This window comes from Staurois parvus, unplaced genomic scaffold (assembly GCF_062004578.1).
Source record: "Staurois parvus isolate SC_StPar_1 unplaced genomic scaffold, SC_StPar_1.0 ptg003489l, whole genome shotgun sequence".
Taxonomy (NCBI): Eukaryota; Metazoa; Chordata; class Amphibia; order Anura; family Ranidae; genus Staurois; species Staurois parvus.
This window is the reverse complement of record NW_028321285.1, coordinates 7,026-34,619: the sequence shown is the minus strand read 5'-3', so window position 1 is coordinate 34,619 and position 27,594 is coordinate 7,026. Positions and strand designations below refer to the sequence as shown.

General features: G+C 45.3%; 1 protein-coding gene and 1 pseudogene across 1 annotated transcript; both read left to right on the top strand.

Annotated features, from left to right (window-relative positions):
- The first annotated feature begins 2,762 nt into the window (after positions 1 to 2,762).
- On the top strand, positions 2,763 to 24,109 carry LOC149427773 (interleukin-1 receptor-associated kinase-like 2). Its single transcript, XM_089667683.1, has 11 exons — positions 2,763 to 2,867; positions 2,945 to 3,033; positions 4,349 to 4,537; positions 6,784 to 6,848; positions 9,635 to 9,746; positions 12,547 to 12,656; positions 15,513 to 15,705; positions 18,771 to 18,833; positions 18,922 to 19,131; positions 20,732 to 21,122; positions 23,970 to 24,109. The coding sequence occupies exons 1-11, from the start codon at positions 2,849 to 2,851 to the stop codon at positions 24,086 to 24,088; spliced, it is 1,560 nt and encodes a 519-aa protein (XP_089523809.1). The 5' UTR covers positions 2,763 to 2,848; the 3' UTR covers positions 24,089 to 24,109.
- A 26-nt stretch (positions 24,110 to 24,135) lies between these two features.
- Positions 24,136 to 25,972, top strand: LOC149427772 (uncharacterized; annotated as a pseudogene).
- Positions 25,973 to 27,594: the final 1,622 nt, after the last annotated feature.

Below are 27,594 nucleotides of genomic sequence, written 5' to 3'. Positions count from 1 at the left end.
CCAGATCACAGTGATACATGTCCAATGGCCACTTTGTGTGGAAGCCAGCCATTGTTAAAATTATTCCAAAACAAAGAAATGGGAAAGCCACCCAAATCAAATCTCGACAGCACTAAAACGAGAACGCAACAAAGTACGGGAAGGGGTAATACTGGTGACAAAACCATAATTACTACACAATAAGCGCTGTCCTAAAATTTGCAGGACGTTACATTTTTATTTTATTATCTTAAATCGGATCTTCACTGCATCTGAGGAACCACAAACTAAAAACACTATTTGATTTATTTGTAATATTCAAAGCAAACTCCCCATCTATCTACGTGTCTTTGCTTTATTTTGTTGAGAAATTACATTGGAAAACACCCCCTTACATTTCTGGCTGTGGCCATCTTGAGTAAGGGCAAATGATTCATGTAGCATTTACTTACTGGAATCCAGCTGCCCTTAGCTCAAGCATGCATGCAGGAGAGTGTGCTTAGCCGAGAAAACCCCTCCTCCTGAAGACTCCAGAGATGTATGACACTATTTGCCTAGGAATGAAACCAGGAAGTAACTGAAGAAATGTAAAAAAAAAAGAAGTTTAAAACAAGTACATATATACTTTCCTATCTATTTACTAATGCCGGCAGCATGAGGATTAAAAATGAATCAATGTTGATAGGGAGAGTGAAGTTTCACATTAAAAATACATCTTTTATATTACAGAGGCTCTTTGTACAGCACTGTGGAACATGGCAGAGCCATATCAATGTATCATAACAATAGTGTGTGACTGTGCTGGGGACATTAGAGTGTAAGCTCCTCTGGTACAGAGGACGGATGGGACTGTGGGGGAGGGGACATTAGAGTGTAAGCTCCTCTGGTACAGAGATGGATGGGACTGTGGGGGAGGGGACATTAGAGTGTAAGCTTCTCTGGTACAGAGATGGATGTGACTGTGGGGGAGGGGACATTAGAGTGTAAGCTCCTCTGGTACAGAGACGGATGGGACTGTGGGGGAGGGGAAATTAGAGTGTAAGCTCCTCTGGTACAGAGACTGATGTGACTGTGGGGGAGGGGACATTAGAGTGTAAGCTCCTCTGGTACAGAGACGGATGGGACTGTGGGGGAGGGGACATTAGAGTGTAGGCTCCTCTGGTACAGAGACTGATGTGACTGTGGGAGAGGGGACTTGCAGTGTAAGCTCCTCTGGTACAGAGACTGATGAGACCGGCTCAGTGATCTCTGTACAGCACTGCGGTATATGTCAGAGCTATATAAATGTATAATAATAATTGTGCGACTGTGGGGGGGGGGGGCATTAGAGTGTCAGCTCCTCTGGTACAGAGACTGATGTGACTGGCTCAGAGTTCTGTACTGCACTGCAGTATATGTCAGAGCTATATAAATGTATAATAATAATAGTGTGTGACTGTGGGGGAGGGGACATTAGAGTGTAAGCTCCTCTGGCACAGAGACTGATGTGACTGTGGGGGAGGGGACATTAGAGTGTAAGCTCCTCTGGTACAGAGACTGATGTGACTGTGGGAGAGGGGACATTAGAGTGTAAGCTCCTCTGGTACAGAGACTGATGTGACTGTGGGGGAGGGGACATTATAGTGTAAGCTCCTCTGGTACAGAGACTGATGTGATTGGCTCAGTGTTCTCTGTATAGCACTGCGGTATATGTCAGAGCTATATAAATGTATAATAATAATAGTGTGTGACTGTGGGGGAGGGGACATTAGAGTGTAAGCTCTTCTGGTACAGAGGCTGATGTGACTGGCTCAGAGTTCTGTACAGCACTGCAGTATATGTCAGAGCTATATAAATGTATATTAATAATAAGAATAGTGTGTGACTGTGGGGGAGGGAATTAGAGTGTAAGCTCCTCTGGTACAGAGACTGATGTGACTGTGGGGGAGGGGACATTAGAGTGTAAGCTCCTCTGGTACAGGGACTGATGTGACTGGGTCAGTGTTCTCTGTACAGCGCTGCAGTATATGTCAGAGCTATATAAATGTATAATAATAATAGTGTGTGACTGTAGTGGGGACATTAGAGTGTAAGCTCCTCTGGTACAGGGACTGATGTGACCGGCTCAGTGTTCTCTGTACAGCGCTGCAGTATATGTCAGAGCTATATAAATGTATAATAATAATAATAGTGTGTGACTGTAGTGGGGACATTAGAGTGTAAGCTCCTCAGGTACAGAGGCTGATGTGACTGGCTCAGAGTTCTGTACAGCACTGCGGTATATGTCAGAGCTATATAAATGTATATTAATAATAATAATAGTGTGTGACTGTGGGGGAGGGAATTAGAGTGTAAGCTCCTCTGGTACAGAGACTGATGTGACTGTGGGGGAGGGGACATTAGAGTGTAAGCTCCTCTGGTACAGGGACTGATGTGACTGAGGGGGAGGGGACATTAGAGTGTAAGCTCCTCTGGTACAGGGACTGATGTGACTGAGGGGGAGGGGACATTAGAGTGTAAGCTCCTCTGGTACAGGGACTGATGTGACTGGGTCAGTGTTCTCTGTACATCACTACGGTATATGTCAGAGCTTTAAAAATGTATAATAATAATAATAGTGTGTGACTGTGGGGGGGACATTAGAGTGTAAGCTCCTCTGGTGGTAGGGACTGATAAAATTAGTTCAATGTTCTCTGTCAAAAGGAAAAAGCATCAGCACCGTATGAATTAATACATTCTTATTATTATATCTGATGATCCAATAGATAGTTTAACCAATTTATCTCTGTTGGGTGCAGGCCCCCAGACCTCCTCCAGGAGCTCTCCAAGTTCAGAGAGAAGATCGGATCACGGGTCCGGAACAGAACAGAACTCAACAAACAGCACGGCTATGATGGACAAAGCTCCAGGTAAAGTATATTGGGCTGAGGGTTTCAGTTGATCCAGAGATGGATACAGATGGTTACAATCTGATTATATATTTCAGACTTCGTTCTGCCATCACCACCACCTCCTCCATCAGCGTTTCTGAGATCCTTGGAGAGAGATTGTGATCCGTTCTCCAGCACAGACCAGGTGCGTGCAATTTAAAGGGAGGTTGATGTAGCTTAGAAGCAGGTCAGAAGCAGGTCAGAAGCAGGTCACATGGACTCCAAACGATCTCCAAAGCATCTCAGTTTGATATCAAATGCAATGGAAATGCACCTAATGGACACTGCATTGTCCCATTGACATAAACCCAAATTCATGGACAAAGATTCTAAGGGGTCTATGTAGAAAACCTGGACGGGTGTCATATACTTTGAAGAGGGCTGCCTCAACTCTGGCCCACTGCCCGAGGGTTAGTAGGGGGCCCCATGAGATGCCCCTGGTACCTTTTTCATAGGCTTTTTTGAGTTTGGGCAAGGACACAGGGGCCCCATGATCCCCTATTGCCCGGGGGCCTCATGAGTTGTCAGTCCGCCCCTGCTCTGGCCATAATTTTTCTAATAGAGTAATCCCACTGATCATCATCGCCATCTAGTGGCCAACATGTGTTATATGTTTCTGAAACATCTCAATGAGAAAATACACCACATTTTGGCCACTAGATGGAGCTAAACACTTACTGACACTCACCCATCAATGCCTTTGGATATTTGCATAACTCCTCCCAAGAGCCAGCCCACTGATTGTATCAGGGCTAATTGTTCCCGAGAGGCGGGGTGCTGTGATGTTTTTCAGGAAGCTATGTACAGCACCCTTCCGGCCCCACCCACTAACCACGATCTGCCTGCATCGCATAGAGAAGCACAAAGAACCGGTGATGAAGTCACTAGGTCTAAAATAAGATATGTAACGAAAATAGAAAGATTTTATGCAAACTTTTCATGAGAATGTTAACCCCTTGACGCCGATCTCACGCAAATATGCGGCCTCTCGGTGTCTGGGCCTTGACGCCGAGCGGCCACATATTTACGTGCAATTAGAAATTACATATGTGCTGTGAGCTTGCAGGCACATATTTCCATGACTCCCAGAAAGGTCCCGATCTCCCCTTTCGATTGGGACCTTTTCCAATCATGTGACCGCCGTGATGGCGAATCACAGCGGTCACGTGACCCTAAAACCCAGCCTCCCAGTTTCTGAAACTCTTAAAGGGCCGGGAGGTGCCGGCGCAAAAAGGTTAAGAGGAGGAGGGAAGAACCAGAGAAAAAAAAAAAGATTAAATTCCAGCTTTAACTCTTGCAATCTTTATCCAAAAAAAACAAAAAACAAAAACTATTTTGTCTGGAGTTCCCCTTTAAACCATTTCCATATTGATCTATGAGGGATATTAAAGCCCTTTCACATGAAGCAGTGTGTGTATACGGTATGACGTCATTGATCTATCAGTGCCCCCTGTCTGTAGGTTCTGAGCATTCCGCAGCAGGAGATCAGCCTGACGCTGGACTCCTTCTGTCAGCAGTGGGCTCCTCGGCAGTTGGATGAAATCACCGACAAATTCAGCATCGACAGGAAGATTTACTCCGGACAGTTCGCTGACATCTATGTGGGGCAGAAGGCGGACAGATCATACGCTGTAAAGAGGATAAAGGAGGTAAATGACTGAAATCTGCCTGCTTACCCAGCTTCAGCCTATCCTACTGAGGCAGATATAAAAGACAAAAATGAATTCAACTCTGCAACCAATAATACATCCATAAATGTATCTTTAAATGCAAGCAGTGTAAGTACCTGAATGTGATTTGCAGTCCCTGTACAGTAGAACTCACACTGGGAGAGAGAGAAGCAGCACAAGCAACCAATCAGTTCACGTGTTGACAAGAAGCATCCTGATTGGAGGAGAGAGCAGAGTGACAGAGAGATCAGCTCATCATGCTGCTGCTTCTCCCTTCACTGTCCAGTCGCAAGATGGGGGCTGGTCCGGGATGACCTGGGTTCAGAGGAAGTGGGTTGAAAAATGTTGGCCATCCGACTAGTGGCAGAAAAAAAATATTACGGGGCAAATCTTGGTTTTAAATATTGCAGCAAAAGCTTGTTTTGTCACTTTATCTTTTAATAGGCTACTCATCTTTATTTTGTTTTTTTCTTTGTTTTGGCTGGAGTTCTAATTTAAAATAGATCTAAGCCCAATCATTAAACTTGCTGTTAAAATATTAAGGTATAACTAAAAGCAAAACTTTTTTCCTTTTTTTTTCGGTTTGAATAGAGTGGAGGGGGATTAAAACCCCTGTCAGATTTTTATAGCTGTTTGTGTCTCCTTTAGGATGATTCGCACTCTCCTGATGAATATTATCAATTAGAGTGGAAGTGAAAGAAAATCCCAACTATGTTGGGTTGTCACCAGAACAGGAATAGAGGAGAAATCTTCCAAAGGGGACACTAGTTCTGGTGACATCCAGAGATTTCCCTCGCTATGGAGGGATTTCCTCTCACTTCCTGTTTTGGCTATGGGACAGGAAGTGAAGATAAATCTCTCCAATGGGACACAGATGGCAAAAAAACTGACAGGGGTTTTAACCTTCTATAATACTCCAGCAAAAAATTAAAAAAAAGCTCTTAGTTCTACGTGAAAATCCAAAATTTTGGGTGATAACTAAATCCCAAATGTTGGGTTGTCACCAGAACAGGAATAGAGGAGAAATCTTCCAAAGGGGACACTAGTTCTGGTGACATCCAGAGATTTCCCTCGCTATGGAGGGATTTCCTCTCACTTCCTGTTTTGGCTATGGGACAGGAAGTGAAGATAAATCTCTCCAATGGGACACAGATGGCAAAAAAACTGACAGGGGTTTTAACCTTCTATAATACTCCAGCAAAAAATGTAAAAAAAGCTCTTAGTTCTATGTGAAAATCCAAAATTTTGGGTGACAACTAAATCCCAAATGTTGGGTTGTCACCAGAACAGGAATAGAGAACCTTCCAAAGGGGACACCAGTTCTGGTGACAACCAGGGATTTCCCTCGCTATGGAGAGATTTCCTCTCACTTCCTGTTTTAGCTATGGACAGGAAGTGTAAATCTTTCCAATGGGATGCAGATGGCAAAAAAAAAGCCTCACAGGGGCTTTAAAATTCTATAATACTCAATCAAAAATTAAAAAAAAAAGCTCTTGGTTCTACCTGAAAATCCAAAATTTTGGGTGACAGCTAAAATCCCAAATGTTGGGTTGTCACCAGAACAGGAGTAGAGGGGAAATCTTCCAAAGGGGACACCAGTTCAGGTGACAACCAGGGATTTCCCTCGCTATGGAGAGATTTCCTCTCACTTCCTGTTTTAGCTATGGACAGGAAGTGTAAATCTTTCCAATGGGATGCAGATGGCAAAAAAAAAAGTCTCACAGGGGCTTTAACCTTCTATAATACTCAATCAAAAATTAAAAAAAAAAAGCTCTTGGTTCTACGTGAAAATCCAAAATTTTGAGTGACAGCTAAAATCCCAAATGTTGGGTTGTCACCAGAACAGGACTAGAGGGGAAATCTTCCAAAGGGGACACTAGTTCTGGTGACAACCAGGGATTTCCCTCGCTATGGAAGGATTTCCTCTCACCGACAGGTGGGCCCCACTAACGACATGAATATCAGCCGATTTTTCATGCGGACATGGCCTGCATAACACACAATGCGCCGATGGGGCCCACCGTTGTCACTATGAGGAAGCCAGCCCAGAGCCATGATAAGTAGACAATACTGTGCATGTGGAAGTGGCAGAAAGTGGCTGCAGGAGATCAGCGGTATTGAGATTGAAAAAAAAAGAAAAAAAAAAACAATTTTATAAAAAATAATAATAATAATAAACACTCACAGCATGTGACGTCCGGAAATAATTTCACGTTTCTGTTTAGGTGGATGGAGAACAGACGGACAGATTACATTCCTTCTTCCAGACAGAATCACAGATCACTTTCCGGTGAGATTCGTGACAACCTTCCGCAGAGCTCAAAAATCTCTTCCTCTGACATCCTGTTCAATACCGTCTGACAGGAGAACATGTGCTGGGAGGCATAAGGAGGCAGCCATTGCTGACTCTCTTCTTAAAATGCCATTGTCCTGGCTGAGCCTGGCTTCAGATCCTTGACCCCGAACAAGCATGCAAAAACAAAAAAAAAAAGTGAGCTCAGGATCCTAATTTACATACTTAGAAATGACTGAAGCCAATGAAACAACATGACAGTTTGGAAAGGAGAGGTCAGTAATAGTAACCGCCATGCTTCCCCGGGAACATTTCAGTATAGAAGGGGGAGAACCATTGTCCTGGTCTGTCACCCTAACCCGTGAGGTGTCACTAGAACAGGAAGTGAGGGGAAATCTCCTCCAGGGGACACAGACCACAGTAAGAATCCATTAGAAGCTCTAAACATTCCTACATCTATAAAATAAAAAAAAACAAAACATTTTTGTAGAGTTGGGATTTAAAGGACACCACATTAACATATTGGTGTAAAATATTAGTAACATTGCATTACAAACTAAAGTGGACCCTGGGATTCAGAGAATTGTGGCTCATATCTGAAATTATTCACAGAGGTATTTTGTTTCATGACAGGTTCCCTTTAGTATATGTCAGTTGTCCTGGATTTGCTGTGGCAGTCCCACATCTTGGTCCTCTGTTGCGTTGATGTCCATGTCCTGGGATCACAGCATCAACCTTTGTTGACGTAGAAAGGGGGGTTTATGGTGCAATAGTTCCATAGTTAGTCTGGCCGAGAAAAGACAAAAGTCCATTCAGTTCAACCATAAATAAAAAAAAGTTATAGTCCTACACCCACGGTTGATATAGACAAAGGCAAAAAACCCAGCAAAGCACGATCCAATTTGCTCCTACAGAAAAAAAATTCCTTCCTGATCCCCCGAGAGGCAATCGGATATTCCCTGGATCAACGTCACCTCTAAATGTTATATTCTGTGTATTCAAGAAAGAATCCAGGACTTTCCTACAGCAATCCACTGAGCTGGCCACAACCAACACTTGAGGGAGTCTATTCCACATTCTCACAGCTCTTAATGTGAAGAAACATTACATTTCTTTTCCTCCAGACGTAAAGAGCGCCCCCTTGTCCTCTGACCTCAGGGTGAATAATTCTACACCGAGTTCACTATATGAACCACTGATGTATTTATACATGGAGATCATATCCCCCCTTATGTATTATACATGGAGATCATATCCCCCCCTTATGTATTATACATGGAGATCATACCCCCCTTATGTATTATACATGGAGATCATAACCCCCTTATGTATTATACATGGAGATCATATCCCCCCTTATGTATTATACATGGAGATCATATTCCCCGTTATGTATTATACATGGAGATCATATCCCCCCTTATGTATTATACATGGAGATCATATCCCCCCTTATGTATTATACATGGAGATCATATCCCCCCCTTATGTATTATACATGGAGATCATATCCCCCCTTATGTATTATACATGGAGATCATATCCCCCCTTATGTATTATACATGGAGATCATATCCCCCCTTATGTATTATACATGGAGATCATATCCCCCCTTATGTATTATACATGGTGATCATATCCCCCCTTATGTATTATACATGGAGATCATATCTCCCCTTATGTATTATACATGGAGATCATATCCCCCCTTATGTATTATACATGGAGATCATATCCCCCCTTATGTATTATACATGGAGATCATATCCCCCCTTATGTATTATACATGGAGATCATATCCCCCCTTCATCTTCTCTTCTCAAGAGAGAATAAATTCAGTTCTTTTAATCTTTCCTCATAGCTGATCTCCTCCATGCCTCTTATCAGTTTGGTTGCCCTTCTCTGTACTTCCTCCAGTTCCCCAATGTTCTTTTTGTGAATTGGAGCCCAAAACTGAACTGCATATTCCAGATGAGGTCTTACTAATGATTTGTGCCGGGGTAGCAATGAGTAGCATGAGTACATAGGGGTATAGTGAGGTCAGCATAAAAGTCTTAAGGTCTAAATGGAACATCTAGGGCACCTTCCCGTTGCCTCAGAACACTTGATGCAGAGACTGAAGTATCTCTAAGTAAACAGATAAGAGAACAGGAGGGCGCACTCAAAGTGTAGTACATTAAGTATTTATTAGAGACAAAGCCAAATGGCAACTCAAATTAAATCTGTTAAAAACTGGCTCATCATCATGTTATGTGAGTTGCCATTTGGCCTTGTCTCTAATAAACACCTAATGTACTACCAGGGGCGGACTGACAACTCCTGGGGCCCCCAGGCAATAGGGGATCATGGGCCCCTGCATCCATGCCCAAACTCAAAAAAGCCTATGAAAAAGGTACCAGGGGCATCTCATGGGGCCCCCTACTGACCAAGGGCCCTCGGGCAGCGCCCGAGTTTCCAAATGGTCAGTCCGCCCCTGTGTACTACACTTAGAGTGCGCCCTCCTGTTCTCTTATATCAGCTTTATTTGAGTTGCTGTGTAGTAGCTGAAAAAGACATTGATTGTTAGGATCAGGGCTGCGAGTTGACGGTCCTTGCATATTTATATGCAGGGGTCTGGGTGGCAACAACTTGTACAGTAGACATAATTTGGGTTTGTCCTCCCAGAAAGTGGGCAGTCAAAATGCCGGGCATGGGTGGGGCTAACTATGTTCCAGGATCTGGGAGCACAGAGTTTATAAGTATGCTTTAGGCCCCTTACCTTATCCTTGCCCCTGATGTTACAGGTGTAACCACCCTAATCTGCTGCCACTGCTGGGATTCTGCCTGGAGGGCGGACATCGCTGCCTCATCAACCAGTTCATGAAGAACGGCTCCTTAGACGAGGCCTTACATGGAGTAAGTGTATTCACTGCCAATTACAATATCCTCCATTTTCTTGTTTACTGAAACAGCCAGTAAAACATAGGCAGATAAGTACTGAGGGCCCATTTACCCTTCCGTGTTGCAGTAATGATGCATCATGCATTGTTACATTCACTTTGCATGGCATCTCTATGCACTAAGGCAACACACCTCCATTGCAGTCTGCCGCAATGCATAGGTGTTAATATTTTGCTGGAGGTTGTTGCCTGCACGGACACTTGCTGGGGGGTATTGCTTGCCCTGACACTTGCTGGGGGTTATTCCTTGCCCTGACACTTGCTGAGGTTTATTGCTTGCCCAACACTTGCTGGGGGTTATTGCTTGCCCTGACACTTGCTGGGGGTTATTGCTTGCCTTGACACTTTCTGGGGTTATTGCTTGCCCTGACACTTGCTGGAGTTTATTGCTTACCCTGACACTTGCTGGAGGTTATTGCTTGTCCTGACATTTGCTGGGGGTTATTGCTTGTCCTGACACTTGCTGGGGTTTATTGCTTGCCCTGACACTTGCTAGATTTTATTGCTTGCCCTGACACTTACTGGGGTTTATTGCTTGCCCTGATACTTGCTGGGGGTTATTGCTTGCCCTGACACTTGCTAGGTTTTATTGCTTGCCCTGACACTTTTACATTACATTACATTACATTACATTGAGTTTATATAGCGCCAAAGGGTTTGCTCAGCGCTGTACAATAGAGGGGGGGACAATACATGAAACATTACAGCAGCTACGAACAGCACACGAGGGGTAAGAGGGCCCTACTCTTTCGAGCTTACAATCTGGGAGGGAGGGGGTAGTGGTACAGGAGGAAGTGGCTGTGGGGGATGGAGTGGTAGGAGGAATGAAGGAGAGCAGCAGTTAGGTGAGGGTGGGGTAGGCTTCCCTGAAGAGGTGGGTTTTCAGGGAGCGCCTGAAGGTGAGAAGGGAAGGTGACAGTCTGATGGATTGGGGTAGTGAGTTCCAGAGGATGGGGGAGGACCTGGAGAAGTCTTGCAGACGTGCGTGTGAGGAGGAGACCAGGGAGCAAGATAGAAGGAGGTCCTGTGAAGAGCGAAGGGTACGGGTAGGGTGGTACTTGGGAATCAGGTCGGTGAGGTAGTTAGGGGCAGTGTTGTGAATGGCTTTGTAGGTCAGAGTGAGTAGTTTGAATTTGATGCGTTGGGCGATAGGGAGCCAGTGGAGGGAGAGGCAGAGGGGGGTGGCAGAGGTGGAGCGGCTGGTGAGGTGGATGAGTCTGGCAGCTGAGTTCAGGATGGTCTGAAGCGGGGAGAGTTTGCACTGTGGTAGGCCGGTGAGGAGGGAGTTGCAGTAGTCAAGGCGTGAGATAATCAGGGAGTGTACGAGTAGTTTAGCGGTGTCTGGGGTAAGGAAGGTGCGTATTTTGGCGATATTGCGGAGGTGGAGCCTGCATGTGTTTGTCAGTGATTTGACATGAGGTTGGAAGGAGAGGTTAGAGTCCAGAATGACCCCAAGGACTTTGGCTTGCGGGGCGGGATTGATGGTGGTGATGTTAGTAGTGATGGATAGGATGGGGGGGGGGGGCGCGGGCAGGAGGGAAGACGAGAAGCTCGGTTTTGGAGAGGTTGAGTTTGAGGAAATGGAGCGACATCTAGTCAGAGATGTCGTTTAGGAGGTGAGTGATGCGGGCGGAGAAAGTGGAGGTGAGGTGAGGGGTGGAGAGGTAAATTTGAGTGTCATCAGCATAGAGATGGTAGTTGAAGCACTTGCTGGGGCTTATTGCTTGCCCTGACACTTGCTGGGGCTTATTGCTTGCCCTGACACTTTCTGGGGTTTATTGCTTGCCCTGACACTTGCTGGGGGTTATTGCTTGCCCTGACACTTGCTGGGGGTTATTGTTTGCCCTGACATTTGCTAGGAGTTATTGCTAGAATAAGGAACTATGTACTGCTTTGCAGTGCATTAAGTAAATAGACCCTCAAGCTAACACGAAGGCACGGGTGTAGGCAGGTTGTATGTTAGTTAGGTAATAAATACCTGGAAGTGTTACCATGACACATTACTGAGCATGTATGCATTTAAAGTGTTACTAAACTAGAACCCTGCATTCACTATATCTGGTCTCCCCGGACCCCGCATTCACTATATCTGGTCTTCCCGGACCCTGCATTCACTATATCTGGTCTCCCCAGACCCCGCATTCACTATATCTGGTCTTCCCGGACCCTGCATTCACTATATCTGCTCTCCCGAGACCCTGCATTCACTATATCTGGTCCTCCACAGTACACAGAATATGGAAATGCAATTATTTTAGTAAATATAAACTGTTAAATACCTTTTCTCATCAGCAGTTAGAACAGGCTTGTGACTTCTATCAGTGTCTAGCAGAGCACTGGGTAAAGCATGGAGGAGTAGTTTTCATTCTCCCCTGATTGTCCTATGAAGCTGCAGGACCCCTAACCCTCTGTCTGGACAGTGCTGATTGGCCCTGTGCTGACCAAATGCATCCTCCCAAGAAAAAAAAAACACTCTCTAGCAATACACACCACACTGAGCATGTGCAGCTTGCCCCCAAGGCTCTGTTCTATCAGCGGATGGATTGGGGACAGTAGAAGAAGGGAAAGATCAGAGAAGACAGGAGCAAACAGCCTTTTTACACAATGCAGAGGATTAACCCCTTAGGTCCCACAGTGAGTATAACAAGCATGCTTTACTGCATCTACAGACTGATTGTACTGTTGGGGGTTTAGTAACACTTTAATATTAGAGGATATATCTGATGTACATTAGAAATAATATATAATACTTCTAGGGAGGTGCACACATCCTGAGCTGGGAGAAGAGGCTGATGGTTGCTGCGGGTCTCCTGCGTGCTGTGCATCACTTGCATGTGTCTGACCTGTTCCATGGGAATATCAAGAGGTGAGTGTGAGATATCAGTCTTGCCAGAGACTATCACTTCCTATAGATAAGTATCACTTCCTCACACGGTGACCACATCTGAGCTCATGAGACGTCTGTCCACTTCCTTTGAGCACACAAGTGCCCGCATCCATCAGGAGTGACGTACGGCCGCTCACTGCCCTAAAATTCTGGTTGTGTGTGCATAGTTTTCCTTTCTCTGTAGTTTCCAGTGACACTTGAAAAAAGATACACTATATTGCCAAAAGTATTGGTCCCGCCCTCCAAATCATGTGACTCAGGTGTTCCAATCCCCTCCATGGACACAGGTGTATACAATCAAGCCCCTAGGCATGCAGACGGCTTCTACAAACATTGGTGAAAGAATGGGTCGCTCTCAGGAGCTCAGTGACTCCAAGCGTGGTCCCGTGATAGGTGGCCACCTGGGCAATAAGTCCATCCGTGACATTTCCTGGCTACTAAATATTCCACGCTCAGCTGTTAGTGGGATTATAACAAAGTGGAAGCAACTGGGAACAACAGCCACTCAGCCACCAAGTGGTAGAGAAAAAATGAGGAAGGGTTTTAACAGCGCAAACACTGCAAAGTCCTGGGAAATGGTAGTATGGGGTGATCGTGGTATTAGTGGCTGCTGTATGAAGAGCGTAGGATTCCGTGTGGCACTGAGGGCAAGGCTTCCAAATAAGCTGTAGCAACTTCTGTAGATGAGAAAAAGGAGAGAAGCGCCTCTAAGTGCAATAAGTCTTTTAATTCAAGTCTAAATGTAGAAACACTCACACGTGTGACGTCATCATAAGCATAAAAACCGTGGTTACCAATAGTTAACGGTGGGGTGGTGACCCGGGTGAAGAGCCGTCATCTCTCTGCGTGTGGGGAGGTCAGCTCTCGGCTGGAACAGTGTGGTGGCTGGAGGGGTACAGCGGTGAGGCCGGCCCGGCATGTACGTCCTCCCTCAGAGCCGGATGGAATGCACGCTGGAACGTAGCGGCGGCGTGGCCGTGATGACGTCAGATCCCAGGGTGCACTGCGACGCGTTTCGGAGCATGCACTGGCCGTGGAAGGCGGAAGTGCACTCCTTTTTCAAGCAGGAGGAGGTGGATGAACAGGGGTGAATATATAGGGAACGTGAGTCTAATTGATCAATTAACCAGTGATTGACCATTGCTGTCAGGTGAATAGTGTAAAGTCATGGATGTTAAATGGGGGGGTAAAGGAAACCAAATTGAAAAAAGAGAGGATGTAATAAATAAGAAAACAGAAGACGAAAGAAAAATGATGAAATGAAAAAAAAAAAAAAATTAATGAAATGAAAAATGACATTAATAAAAGATTTTTGAACAGCTGAAAATCGAAGAAACTATGTGAAAAAAATTGATGGGGGTAATAAAAATACAAAAGGAAACAAAGAAAACAAAGAAAAAAAAAAATTATATTCTGGGAGATTAGTGGGGTAAAATGTTCACCTTGCAGCACCAAGTGGTAGGCCACGTCACATGACAGGGCGGGGTCAGCGCATGCTGAAGCGCACAGTGCGCAGAAGTCACCAACTGTCTGCAGAGTCAATAGCTAAAGACCTCCAAACTTGGTGTGGCCTTCAGATGAGCCCAACAACAGTGCGTAGAGAGCTTCATGGAATGGGTTTCCATGGCCGAGCAGCTGCATCCAAGCCTTCCATCACCAAGTGTAAAGCACGCCGCCACTGGACTCTAGAGCAGTGGAGGCGTCTTCACTGGAGTGACCAATCACGCTTCTCTGTTTCACAATCCAATGGACGTGTCTGGGTTTGGCAGTTGCCAGGAGAATGGTACTTGCCTGACTGCATTGTGCCAAGTGTAAAGTTTGGTGGAGGGGGAATTATGGTGTGGGGTTGTTTTTCAGGGGTTGTGCTTGGCCCCCTAATTCCAGTGAAAGGAACTCTTAAGGTGACATTTTGGACAATTTCATGCTCCCAACTTTGTGGGAAGAGTTTGGGGATGGCCCCTTCCTGTTCCAACATGACTGCCCACCAGTGCACAAAGCAAGGTCCATAAAGACATGGAGGAGCCAGTTTGGGGTGGAGGAACTTGACTGTCCTGCACAGAGTCCTGACCTCAACCCCATAGAACACCTTTGGGATGAATTAGAGCGGAGACTGCGAGCCAGGCCTCCTCCCCCGACATCAGTGCCTGACCTGACAAATGTACTTCTGGAAGAATGGTCCAACCTTCCCATAGACACCCTCCTAAACCTTGTGGACGGCCTTCCCAGAAGAGTTGAAGCTGTTATAGCTGCAAAGGGCGGGGCCAACTCAATATTGAACCCTACGGACTAAGACTGGGGGGGCCATTAAAGGCTGGCATCCCAATACTTGAGGCAATATAGTGTATGATAGATTGGTGATGATGTGATCTAGGAACGCACACTCCTTCAGACTGTCACCCACATCAAGGCATTTTGATATTTGCATAACAACTCCTACTGCTTGCATCAGGACTGAGGTCTAGTGAGAGGAGTACTGAGACAGGGCGCTGTGATGTTTTCAGGAATCTATGTACAGCACCCTGCCAGCCCCTCCCAGCAGCCATGATCTGAAAATTATTATTATTATTATACAAGATTTATGGCACCAACAGTTTGCTCAGCGCTTTACAATATAACGGGAGACAATACAGCAACAACACAGTTCAATACAAGAGGGAAAGGAGGGCGCTGATCCTGGGAGCTTACAATCTAAGAAAATGTTTCCAATAGTATATTTAACAAAACAAAAAGGGAACAAATAATAGACGTTCATTGATGGGGTGTACATGCACTTTAAGTACATGTGTAGAGTGGCAGTACAGATCTGACTCTGCCCTATTTCCATTGTCCTTGTAGTTCCAATGTGTTTCTGGATGAAGATTTCTCTCCAAAACTGGGCCACTCTGGACCTCGATTCTGCCCGGACACATCCGCCAATTACACTCAAGTGAAAACTCAGGACCTGCAGAAGTACCAACCTTACCTGCCAGACAGCTACCTGAGGAGAGGACAACTGACTGCACAGACAGATATTTTCTCTGCTGGAGTGGTATGATAATACGGAGCATCTAAAGAAGAACGTCCCTTTTCAAAGATTGCCCCTGATCAATGAATTTCCCTAGTTAAAAAAATCAAAGATTGTCCCTGATCAATTAATGTCCCTAATTAAAACAATCAAAGATTGTCCCTGATCAATTAATGTCTTCCACCAATGTCCCTGATCAATGACTAACCCCAGTCAATTTATCAAAAACTAAATGAATGTCTCCACTCAATGAATCCAAGAATGTCCCCAATCAGTAAATGTCCCTAATCAATGATTCATGGAATGGCCTGGACCAATGAATGTCCAACATCAATAAAAGTCCCCGATCGGAGAATGTCCCCAATCAATAAATGTCCCTAATCAATGAATCATGGAATGGCCTGAACCAATGAATGTCCAACATCAATGAAAGTCCCCAATCAGAGAATGTCCCCAATCAATAAATGTCCCTAATCAATGAATCATGGAATGGCCTGAACCAATGAATGTCCAACATCAATGAAAGTCCCCGATCAGAGAATGTTCCCAATCAATAAATGTCCCTAATCAATAAATCAGGGAATTCCCCTGATCAATGGATCAATGAATGTTCCACATCAATGAAAGTCCCTGATCAGAGAATGTCCCCAGTCAATGAATGTCCATGACCAATGCATAAAATAATGTCTCAAATTTATGTCCCTGACCAATGAATGTCTTCCACCAATGTCCCTGATCAACGACTAACCCCAGTCAATTTATCAAAAATGAAATGAATGTCTCCACTCAATGAATCAAAGAATGTCCCCAATCATTAAATGTGCCTAATCAATGAATCATGGAATGGTCTAGACCAGGGGTGGGCAAACTTTTTGACTTGAGGGCTGCAATGGGTTCATATATTGGACCCGGGGGCTGGACCAAGAGTAGATGAATGATGTGTATGTGTCATCTATAGTAAGTATAGTAATATTCCCCCATAGTAAGCATAGTAATTAATCCCCCATATAGTAATTCATCCCCCATATAGTAATTCATCCCCCATAGTAATTCATCCCCCATATAGTAATTCATCCCCCATAGTAATTCATCCCCCATATAGTAATTCATCCCCCATATAGTAATTCATCCCCCATATAGTAATTCATCCCCCATAGTAATTCATCCCCCATAGTAATTCGTCCCCCATATAGTAATTCATCCCCCATAGTAATTCATCCCCCATATAGTAATTCATCCCCCATAGTAATTCATCCCCCATAGTAATTCATCCCCCCATATAGTAATTCATCCCCCATAGTAATTCATCCCCCATATAGTAATTCATCCCCCATATAGTAATTCATCCCCCATAGTAATTCATTCCCCATAGTAATTCATCCCCCATAGTAATTCATCCCCCATATAGTAATTCATCCCCCATATAGTAATTCATCCCCCATATAGTAATTCATCCCCCATAGTAATTCATCCCCCATATAGTAATTCATCCCCCATAGTAATTCATCCCCCATATAGTAATTCATCCCCCATAGTAATTCATCCCCCATATAGTAATTCATCCCCCATAGTAATTCATCCCCCATATAGTAATTCATCCCCCATAGTAATTCATCCCCCATATTAATTCATCCCCCATATTAATTCATCCCCCATATAGTATTTCATCCCCCACAGTACTATTCCCCCCCAAGTAGTAAGCCAAGTCCCCCCTGTGTCAATTCACTTACCTTTGCTCCGCGCGTTCCTCTCGCCATGTTCCCGCGCCGTTCCGGTCTTCAGGGCGGACTGTGAGAGGAGGAATGAATCAAGGCATGGCTCTTATCAATAAATGTTCCACATCAATGAAAGTCCCCAGTCAGTGAATGTCCATGACCAATGCATAAAATAATGTCTGAAAATTATGTCCCTGACCAATGAATGTCCCTAATTAGTGTCCCCAATCAATGAATGTCTCTGATAACTTATTTAATGAATGTCCCGATCAGTGAATGTCCCGATCAATGAATGTCCCAATCAGTGAATGTCCCGATCAATGAATGTCCCTGATCACTTACTTAACGAATGTCCACAATAAATAAACGTCCCTGGTCAATGAATTGAAAAATGTCCCAATCAATGAATGTCTCGATCAAGGGTTCAAAGAATGTCCCCAATCAATAAATGTCCCCATTTGATGAATCAAGGAATTCCTCCTCCTCCTTTTTACCGTTGGTGGTAACGTCGGCCGATCGAACGACCGATTTTTCGGTTTTTTTGGTTGGAAAAAAACCCTCAAGTAGTGTTTTTAGAGGTGTTTTTTAGCTGTAAAAACGCTCTAATGCTGATAAACCCGGCACAACTCGGCAAACCGGCGTTTTTTTGGCTTCTTTAGCAAAAATTTTATTTATTTTTTTAATGGAAAAAACGCAAACGCAGAGCAATGCAGAAAAACGTGGCAAAATGTGGCAAACCTGCCTTTTTTGGCTTCTTTAGCAAAAATTTTATTTATTTTTTTAATGGAAAAAACGCAAACGCAGAGCAATGCAGAAAAACGTGGCAAAATGTGGCAAACCTGCCTTTTTTGGCTTCTTTAGCAAAAATTTTATTTATTTTTTTAATGGAAAAAACGCAAACGCAGAGCAATGCAGAAGAACGTGGCAAAACGCGGCAAACTTGCGTTTTTTGTCTTTTTTAGCAAAAATTTTTTTTTCAATGTAAAAAACGCACAGCAACGCGGCTAAACGCTAATGCAAAAATGCGTAAAAATCGCGTTTTTAATGTGACATTATACAGCTAACGCTACCAGTGTTTTTAAAATGCCCGGTGTGCATGAGGACTAAAAATGCTCCAATGCTGGTAAACGCAGTAAAGTGCGGCAAATCAGCGTTTTTGAGTGTTTCTTGAGCCTAAAACTTTTTTTTTCCGTGTGTAAAAAAATGTGGTTTTAATGCAAATTTTTATAGCTAACGCTACCGGCAGATTTAAAATGCCCCGTGTGCATGAGGCCATAAACCGCAGACATTCAAAGGGGCCCCAAATGTTACATTGTTGCACTTTTGTTAAAAATTCTGTAACTTTTTTTTTATGTGTCCCTCTGACATCTCCAGGTTCTAATGGAAATCCTGACTGGACAAAAGCCGAGCGACAAGAGCCGAGATCCCGCCTACTTGGTAAGATCGTTTGTCCCAGGATCTGGCAACAAGCGTTTTTCTTTCCCGCGGTCACCGCCCCCTAACGCAAGTTTTCTTTTCTTTCTAGAAAGATCTGGTTGTGAAGGAGATGGAGCAGGTGAAATCGTGTGTGCAATCCGGCGGAGATAAGACTGAGGCTGTGGAGCGCCTGTGTGCAAAGGCAATGCTTGAGAAACACGCTGACCCCAAGCCCGGGAGAGCGCCGGCAGAGGCGGGGCTTTATCTGGCGCTCGCCGTCTGCTTGTGTCTCACCAAGAAGAAGGTTGTGTTATCAGAGGTATGGATGGATGACTGTCAGAGGGGTCATGATTAGCGGGGGGGGGGGGAGTATTATGGGGCGCTAAAGACTCCGCTCTGTAATCTGAGTATAAAATATGTGTATTGTCTCGGCTTCTGAAGATGGGAGGGACTGCTAATATGCAAATGAGCTGCAAATGGTGGTCATTGTAGTTCTGTTTACATTGGTGGTCAGTGTAGTGTCCCCTTACATTAGTTCTCAGTGTAGTGTCCCCTTACATTGGTGGTCAGCGTAGTGTCCCCTTACATTGGTGGTCAGTGTAGTGTCCCCTTACATTGGTGGTCAGTGTAGTGCCCCCTTACATTGGTGGTCAGTGTAGTGTCCCCTTACATTGGTGGTCAGTGTAGTGTCCACTTACATTGGTGGTCAATGTAGTGTCCCCTTGCATTGGTGGTCAGTGTAGTGTCCCCTTACATTGGTGGTCAGTGTAGTGTCCCCTTACATTGGTGCTCAGTGTAGTGTCCCCTTACATTGGTGGTCAGCGTAGTGTCCCCTTACATTGGTGCTCAGTGTCGTGTCCCCTTACATTGGCGGTGAGTGTAGTGTCCTTTTACATTGATGGTCAACGTAGTGTCCCCTTACATTGGTGGTCACTGTAGTGTCCCCTTACATTAGTTCTCAGTGTAGTGTCCCCTTACATTGGTGGTCACTGTAGTATCCCCTTACATTAGTTCTCAGTGTAGTGTCCCCTTACATTGGTGGTCAGCGTAGTGTCCCCTTACATTGGTGGTCACTGTATTGTCCCCTTACATTGGTTCTCAGTGTAGTGTCCCCTTACATTGGTGGTCAGCGTAGTGTCCCCTTACATTGGTGGTCAGTGTATTCTCCCCTTACATTGGAGGTCAGTGTAGTGTCCCTTTACATTGGTGGTTAGTGTAGTGTCCCTTTACATTGGTGGTGAGTGTAGTGTCCCCTTTACATTGGTGGTCAGTGTAGTGTCCCCTTTACATTGGTGGTCAGTGTAGTGTCCCCTTACATTGGTGGTCATTGAAGTGTCCCCCTTACATTGGTGGTCATTATAGTGTCCCCCTTACATTGGCGGTGAGTTTAGTGTCCCCTTTACATTGGTTGTCAGTGTAGTGTCCCCTTACATTGGTGGTGAGTGTAGTCTCTCCTTACATTGGTGGTCAGTGTAGTGTCCCCTTACATTGGTGGTCAGTGTAGTGTCCCCTTACATTGGTGATCAGTGTAGTGTCCCCTTACATTGATGGTCAGTGTAGTGTCCCCTTACATTGGTGGTCATTGTAGTGACACCCCTTATATTGGTGGTCAGTGTAGTGTCCCCTTACATTGGTGGTCAGAGTAGTGTCCCCTTACATTGGTGGTGAGTGTAGTCTCTCCTTACATTGGTGGTCAGTGTAGTGTCCCCTTACATTGATGGTCAGTGTAGTGACACCCCTTACATTGGTGGTCAGTGTAGTGTCCCCTTACATTGGTGGTCAGTGTAGTGACACCCCTTACATTGGTGGTCAGTGTAGTGGCCCCTTACATTGGTGGTCATTGTAGTGACACCCCTTACATTGGTGGTCAGTGTAGTGTACCCCTTACAACATTTTGATGTCTATCCACTCTCCGCTAGGTCACCGCCATAATGGAAAAAGCAGAAAAGGAGCTCAAGGCTCCTTTAAAAGAGTCCAGAGAAGAGACGTCCAGCATGAACGTCCCGGAGGAAAGCGACTTTGAGGAATCGTTGTCCCCATGCTGCGCAAGAAAGGAGCCATCTTGTTGGAGCCTGCCCAAACCCAATGGAGCCTTGCACCGTATGACTGTGAGGACTGCGTGCGCCATGGAAGCCAATGAAAACCCAGCAAGAAGCCCCTGTGAGCTGGACGAGTCAGGCAGCTACTTGCTGTCTCCAGAGGGGGTGTGGCATGATCTAGGGGCTGAGCGGCCATCTTGTAACTCTCAACCAGGACCCTCTGCCCGTGGACATCTCAGCAACTTGGACTTCCCGGAGCTGAACAGTCCTTGTGAGTGTCTAGATCCCGAGCTCCCAATAATCACTGTTGTTTTCCTAGAGAACCAATGAGATTTGATATTCAGTATATCCATGGCTGAAACTAATGATCCTGATCCTTAGTGGACTGAACCTAATCATTGATAGGCTGCACACATAGGGAACTCCGATCCAGTTATATGCTAAGGCAGAAAATCAGTTCCACAAATTTATACAGGGGACACCCTGTGAGGTGACCTTATCCCTGGCTGGTGGTGACCTCACATTCTGGGAACACCTAATAAGCAGCCTATGATTCTGCAGTCCAAAGATTCAGTTCATGCGCTCCCAAGAAGCATGCTGATAGGAAAGCAGAGTGAAAGAGACATGAGGTCATTACTGTGCTGCTTCTCTTTTCACTGTCCAGTCGCAGGTTGGGGGCTGGTCCGGGATCACCTGGGTTCAGAGGAAGTGGGTTGAATGATGCTGGACATCAAACTGAGGACCTCTAATGGCAGAAAAAAAGTACTGCGGGCTAAAATCTCTGGCTTGTAGGTGAATATTGCAGCAAATGCTGGATTTGTTATTTTATCCTTTATCCAGTTATTTATTACTTATCCATTAATATCGATCCATTTATTGATTGTTGATCTATTTTATCCTTTCTGTATTTATTTGTTATGTATCCATTTATTTTATCCTTTATCCATGTTTATTATGGTATTTTTAGCTTGAATTCTATTTATTATATATATGTTGCGGCTTGCAAGTGGTTTACCGGGGTTATGGCTGAAGCTATCAGCCATAACCCCATTTTTTTGTTTTTTTTTTCAGCCAGTGATTGTCTCTCTAATGAAAGCAGCCCAAGCGGCTAATTAGCCATTGGATCGCTTTCAGAAGCATTGGAAGGGGTCATCCCCCAGCCCCCCGCACTGCTTACTGATGTTTCTTGGGCTTACCGCTTTTACTGGTTAGCGTGGGAAATGGTCCGACGGTTCACGGGGCTGGCCATAGAGACCAGATCGTCTCTAATCACCTCTATGATCTTGGAGGACCGAAGCGACTTCATGACGTCACTTCAGGTCTCGGGTGGAAGTAAACAATTTTTTTAAAGCAAAAGATCAAAAAAATATTTTGTTGTTTTGCTTTTAAAGGTAGAGAAGAGATTTGGGGTCTTATTGATCAGATTGTCTCTGATCACCTCTATGATCTTGGAGGACCGAAGCGACTTCATGACGTCACTTCCGGTCTCGGGTGTAATTTTTTTAAAGCAAAAGATCAAAAAAAATGTTTTGTTGTTTTGCTTTTAAAGATAGAGAAGAGATTTGGGTTCTTTTTAACTAGATTGTCTCTGATCACCTCTATGATCTTGGAGGACCGAAGCGACTTCATGACGTCACTTCCGGTCTCGGGTGAAAGTAAACAATTTTTTTAAAGCAAAAGATCAAAAGAAAATGTTTTGTTGTTTTGTTTTTAAAGGTATAGAAGAGATTTGGGGTCTTATTAACCAGATTGTCTCTAATCACCTCTATGATCTTGGAGGACCGAAGCGACTTCATGACGTCACTTCCGGTCTCGGGTGGAAGTAAACCATTTTTTTAAAGCAAAAGATCAAAAGAAAATGTTTTGTTGTTTTGCTTTTAAAGGTAGACAAGAGATTTGGGGTCTTATTGATCAGATTGTCTCTGATCACTTCTATGATCTTGGAGGACCGAAGCGACTTCATGACGTCACTTCCGGTCTCGGGTGGAAGTAAACCATTTTTTTAAAGCAAAAGATCAAAAGAAAACGTTTTGTTGTTTTGCTATTAAAGGAAGAGAAGAGATTTGGGGTCTTATAGACCCCAGATCTTTCCATAAAGAGGACCTGTCATTCCTTATTTCTATTACAAGGGATGATTCCTCGTAATAGGAATAAAAGTGATAAAAAAAAATGAAAGGGACAGTGTGAATAAATAAATATACAAATAAGAAAAGAAAAATTAAAGCGCCCCCATCCCTTAGGCTACGTTCACACTAGCCTTGTGTGCAGGCGGCAGAGAGGCGTTTGGGAAGCGTTTTTACCGCTTCCCAAACACCTCTGCCAATTCTGCACATTACAGCACATGGTGCTGTTCTAACGGGAGCGTTTGCGTCGCGTCGCGTTGCGTCGCGGCAAAACGGACGCCTCTGGACGAGTCAGGAGGCTTTGAAGCCTCCTATTCTCGTCTATGGTGCCGCTCCGCAAACGCCCGGCCGGCGTTTGCGGTGCGGTTGCGACGCAGTTGCGGGGCGTTTGCGGAGTGGTAACACCACTCAAACTGCATTATAGGCGTTTGTGGGGCGTTATTAACGCTCGGCAACCGCCGCTAAACCGCGCATGCGGCGTTTGCGGAGCGTTTGCCGAGCGTTAAAAAACGCTCCGCAAACGCCGGACCAACGCTTGCCAAACGCTATAGGGGAGTTTGGCAAGCGTTGGCAAAACAGCCTAGTGTGAACGAGCCCTTAGTGCTTGCGTGCAGAAGCCAACGTATATGTAAGTCATGCATGCATGTGTAAATGGTGTTCACGCTACACAGGTAGCGCCGCAAATGTTAGAGTGAAAGCAAAAATTCTAGCGCCTGGACTCCTTTGTAACTCTAAACAGGTAACCTGTGAAAAATTTTCAAGTGTCGCCTATGGAGATTTTTGAGTATTGTAGTTTGCCGCCCATCCACACGCGTGTGCAATTTTAAAGCGTGACGTTTGGTATCTATTTACTCGGTGTAACATCATCTTTTATACTTTACCAAAACAATGGGTTATGTATTTGGGGGGGGGGGGGGGGGGTTGCATTAAAATTCATTAAAGTGTATGTTTTCCAAAAAAATTGCGCTTGAAAAATGCTTTTTTTTCCTCTTTAGCAGAGAGCAATGACCCGTCTTGGGGGATCGAGGTGAACATGGCCAAGATGAAGCTGATGAAAGATATTGAGCTCTACGAACAGGACAGGGTGGACAGCTCCGTCTTGTTTACGGAATAGGAGACAAGGACTGGGCCTGTGTGTTCAGTGAGGACCGACGACCAGGGATGGTGCAGAAGACTGTCTCCAGCGCCCATAGGCAGCCATTTTGTGGGAGACCACCTTAGCTACCTCAATGAAGACTACCTCTCAGGAACCAGGGGTGAAAAAAAGTGGAGCCTATACCGACACTCACCCCGACATTCACCCCGACATTCAACCAGATACTCAGCCCGACACTCACCCCGATACTCAACCCGATACTCACCCCGACACTCAACCGAATACTCACCCCGACACTCAGCCTGATACTCAGCTCGATACTCACCCAGACACTCACCCCGACACTCAGCCTGACATTCACCCTGACATAGAGACACAGAAAAGTGATGGCAGAAAAAGACTGAGTGATGCATTGAATCTGTCTGGTTTTGTTTGTTATGTTTCTTGTTTTTTTATGTTTTTTTTGTTAATTTTTTTGTCCGAGTATAGATCTGTGCCAACATTCACCCCGACACTCAACCTGATACTCACCCCAACATTCAGCCCCATACCCACCCTGACACTCACCCCAACACTCAGCTCGATACTCAACCTGATACTCACCCCAACACTCAGCTCGATACTCAACCTGATACTCACCCCAACATTCAGCCCTATACCTACCCTGACACTCACCCCAACACTCAGCCCGATACCCCAACATTCAGCCCTATACCTACCCTGACACTCACCCCAACACTCAGCCCGATACCCCAACATTCAGCCCTATACCTACCCTGACACTCACCCCAACACTCAGCCCGATAACCTGATACTCACCCCAACATTCAGCCCTATCCCTACCCTGACACTCACCCCAACACTCAGCCCGATACCCCAACATTCAGCCCTATACCTACCCTGACACTCACCCCAACACTCAGCCCGATACCCTGATACTCACCCCAACATTCAGCCCTATACCTACCCTGACACTCACCCCAACACTCAGCTTGATACTCACCCTGATACTCACCCCAACATTCAGCCTTATACCCACCCTGACACTTACCCCGACACTCAGCCCGATACTCACCCTGACACTCAGCTTGATACTCACCCTGATACTCACCCCGACATTCAGCCCTATACTCACCCTAACACTCACCCCAATACTCAGCTTGACATTCACCCCACCATACAGGCATATAAAAGTGATGGCAGAAAAAGACCGAGTGGTCCATCGAGTCTGTTCGGTTTTTTTGTTTTGATTTTTTTTGTTAACTTTCTTGTCCTCGTATAAATCTGTGCTTGTCCCACACATGTTTGAAGCTATTTATTGTTGACTGGCTCACTCTGTTGTCCGATACTCACCCTGATACCCCAAAATTCACCCCGACTCTCAGCCTGATACTCACTCCAAAATTCAGCCCTATACCAACTCCGACACCCATCCCTATACTCCCCCTGACACTCACCCACACACTCAGCCTGACATTCAGCCTGATACTCACCCGACATTCAGCCCTATGCCCACTCCGACACTCACCCTGACATTCACCCCAACACTCAGCCCTATACTCCTGCTGACACCCACACACTCACCCCAACACTCATCCTGACACTCACCCTGATTTTCACCCAGACACTCAATCCAATACTCTCCTCAATGCACACTCAGCCAAGTGAAACAAAGCATCTAGGGACAGGATCCAGCTTTTCAGTCAGCCGTCGCCTCCTAGGGGGTCCAATGGTGTAAAGCCGCCGCATGACGCAATGAACGCCAAATGTGTTGTACTTCTCCTGGCGTGAAAACGTTTAAATGTGGGCGGAGCCTGATTCACCGATGACTGGAGTTACTTTGTGAAAACTTTAATCTATTTAATTGTTTGTAAGAACCATAAAAATAAAGAAATTCAAATACTCTCCCGTATTATTGTCACATACAGACAAAGTACTTTGGAAAAGGGAAAAAAGTGAAGAGAAGCCTCAGATGGAAGCTGGAACTGAGAGGGCGACGACCCAGAACTGCATATAGAAGGCGGATTCTATCTGAGGCTTCTCACTGAGATAACATCCCGGAATTCTGTCCTGTTCACCCGGAGAGACCATCCAGTTCTCAGCCCTAAGATAGAGGGCCCCGACCTTCCTGACTCCACCAGTCCAGAGGTTGGGGCTTCAAGTACATGTTACATCGTCAGGGGTGAGGCTAGCAATACATGTTACATCGTCAGGGGTGAGGCTAGCAATACATGTTACATCGTCAGTGGTGAGGCTAGCAATACATGTTACATCGTCAGTGGTGAGGCTAGCAATACATGTTACATCGTCAGGGGTGAGGCTAGCAATACATGTTACATCGTCAGGGGTGAGGCTAGCAATACATGTTACATCGTCAGGGGTGAGGCTAACAATACATGTTACATCGTCAGGGGTGAGGCTAACAATACATGTTACATCGTCAGGGGTGAGGCTAGCAATACATGTTACATCGTCAGAGGTGTGGCTAGCAATACATGTTACATCGTCAGAGGTGAGGCTAGCAATACATGTTACATCGTCAGAGGTGAGGCTAGCAATACATGTTACATCGTCAGGGGTGAGGCTAGCAATACATGTTACATCGTCAGGGGTGAGGCTAGCAATACATGTTACATCGTCAGGGGTGAGGCTAGCAATACATGTTACATCGTCAGGGGTGAGGCTAGCAATACATGTTACATCGTCAGGGGTGAGGCTAGCAATACATGTTACATCGTCAGGGGTGAGGCTAGCAATACATGTTACATCGTCAGGGGTGAGGCTAGCAATACATGTTACATCATCAGGGGTGAGGCTAGCAATACATGTTACATCGTCAGGGGTGAGGCTAGCAATACATGTTACATCGTCAGAGGTGAGGCTAGCAATACATGTTACATCGTCAGGGGTGAGGCTAGCAATACATGTTACATCGTCAGTGGTGAGGCTAGCAATACATGTTACATCGTCAGGGGTGAGGCTAGCAATACATGTTACATCGTCAGAGGTGAGGCTAGCAATACATGTTACATCGTCAGGGGTGAGGCTAGCAATACATGTTACATCGTCAGAGGTGAGGCTAACAATACATGTTACATCGTCAAGGGTGAGGCTAGCAATACATGTTACATCGTCAGGGGTGAGGCTAGCAATACATGTTACATCGTCAGGGGTGTGGCTTGCAATACATGTTACATTGTCAGGGGGTGTGGCTCCAGTTCATTGTTACATTCTCAGGAGGCAGTGTTTCAAATACATGTCAGGGGGTGGGGCTTCATGTACATGCAATGTCAGGTGGTGGGGCTTTATGTACATATACTGTCAGGGGGTTGGGACTCCAGGTACACGCAGTGAAGTTCCCTTCACTGGAACTAGGGGGCCAAGCCCAACCCCTGAAAAACAACCCCACACCATAATCCCTCCTCCACTAAACTCTACACTTGGCACAATGCAGTCAGGCAAGTACCGTTCTCCTGGCAACCGCCAAACCCAGACAGCGTGAATGGTCACTCCAGAGAACACGC

Coding starts and splice junctions, on each gene's coding strand:
- LOC149427773 (XM_089667683.1), top strand. Junction 18,834..18,921: donor GCCGAGATCCCGCCTACTTG/GTAAGATCGTTT, acceptor TTTTCTTTCTAG/AAAGATCTGGTTGTGAAGGA. Junction 19,132..20,731: donor AGAAGGTTGTGTTATCAGAG/GTATGGATGGAT, acceptor ACTCTCCGCTAG/GTCACCGCCATAATGGAAAA.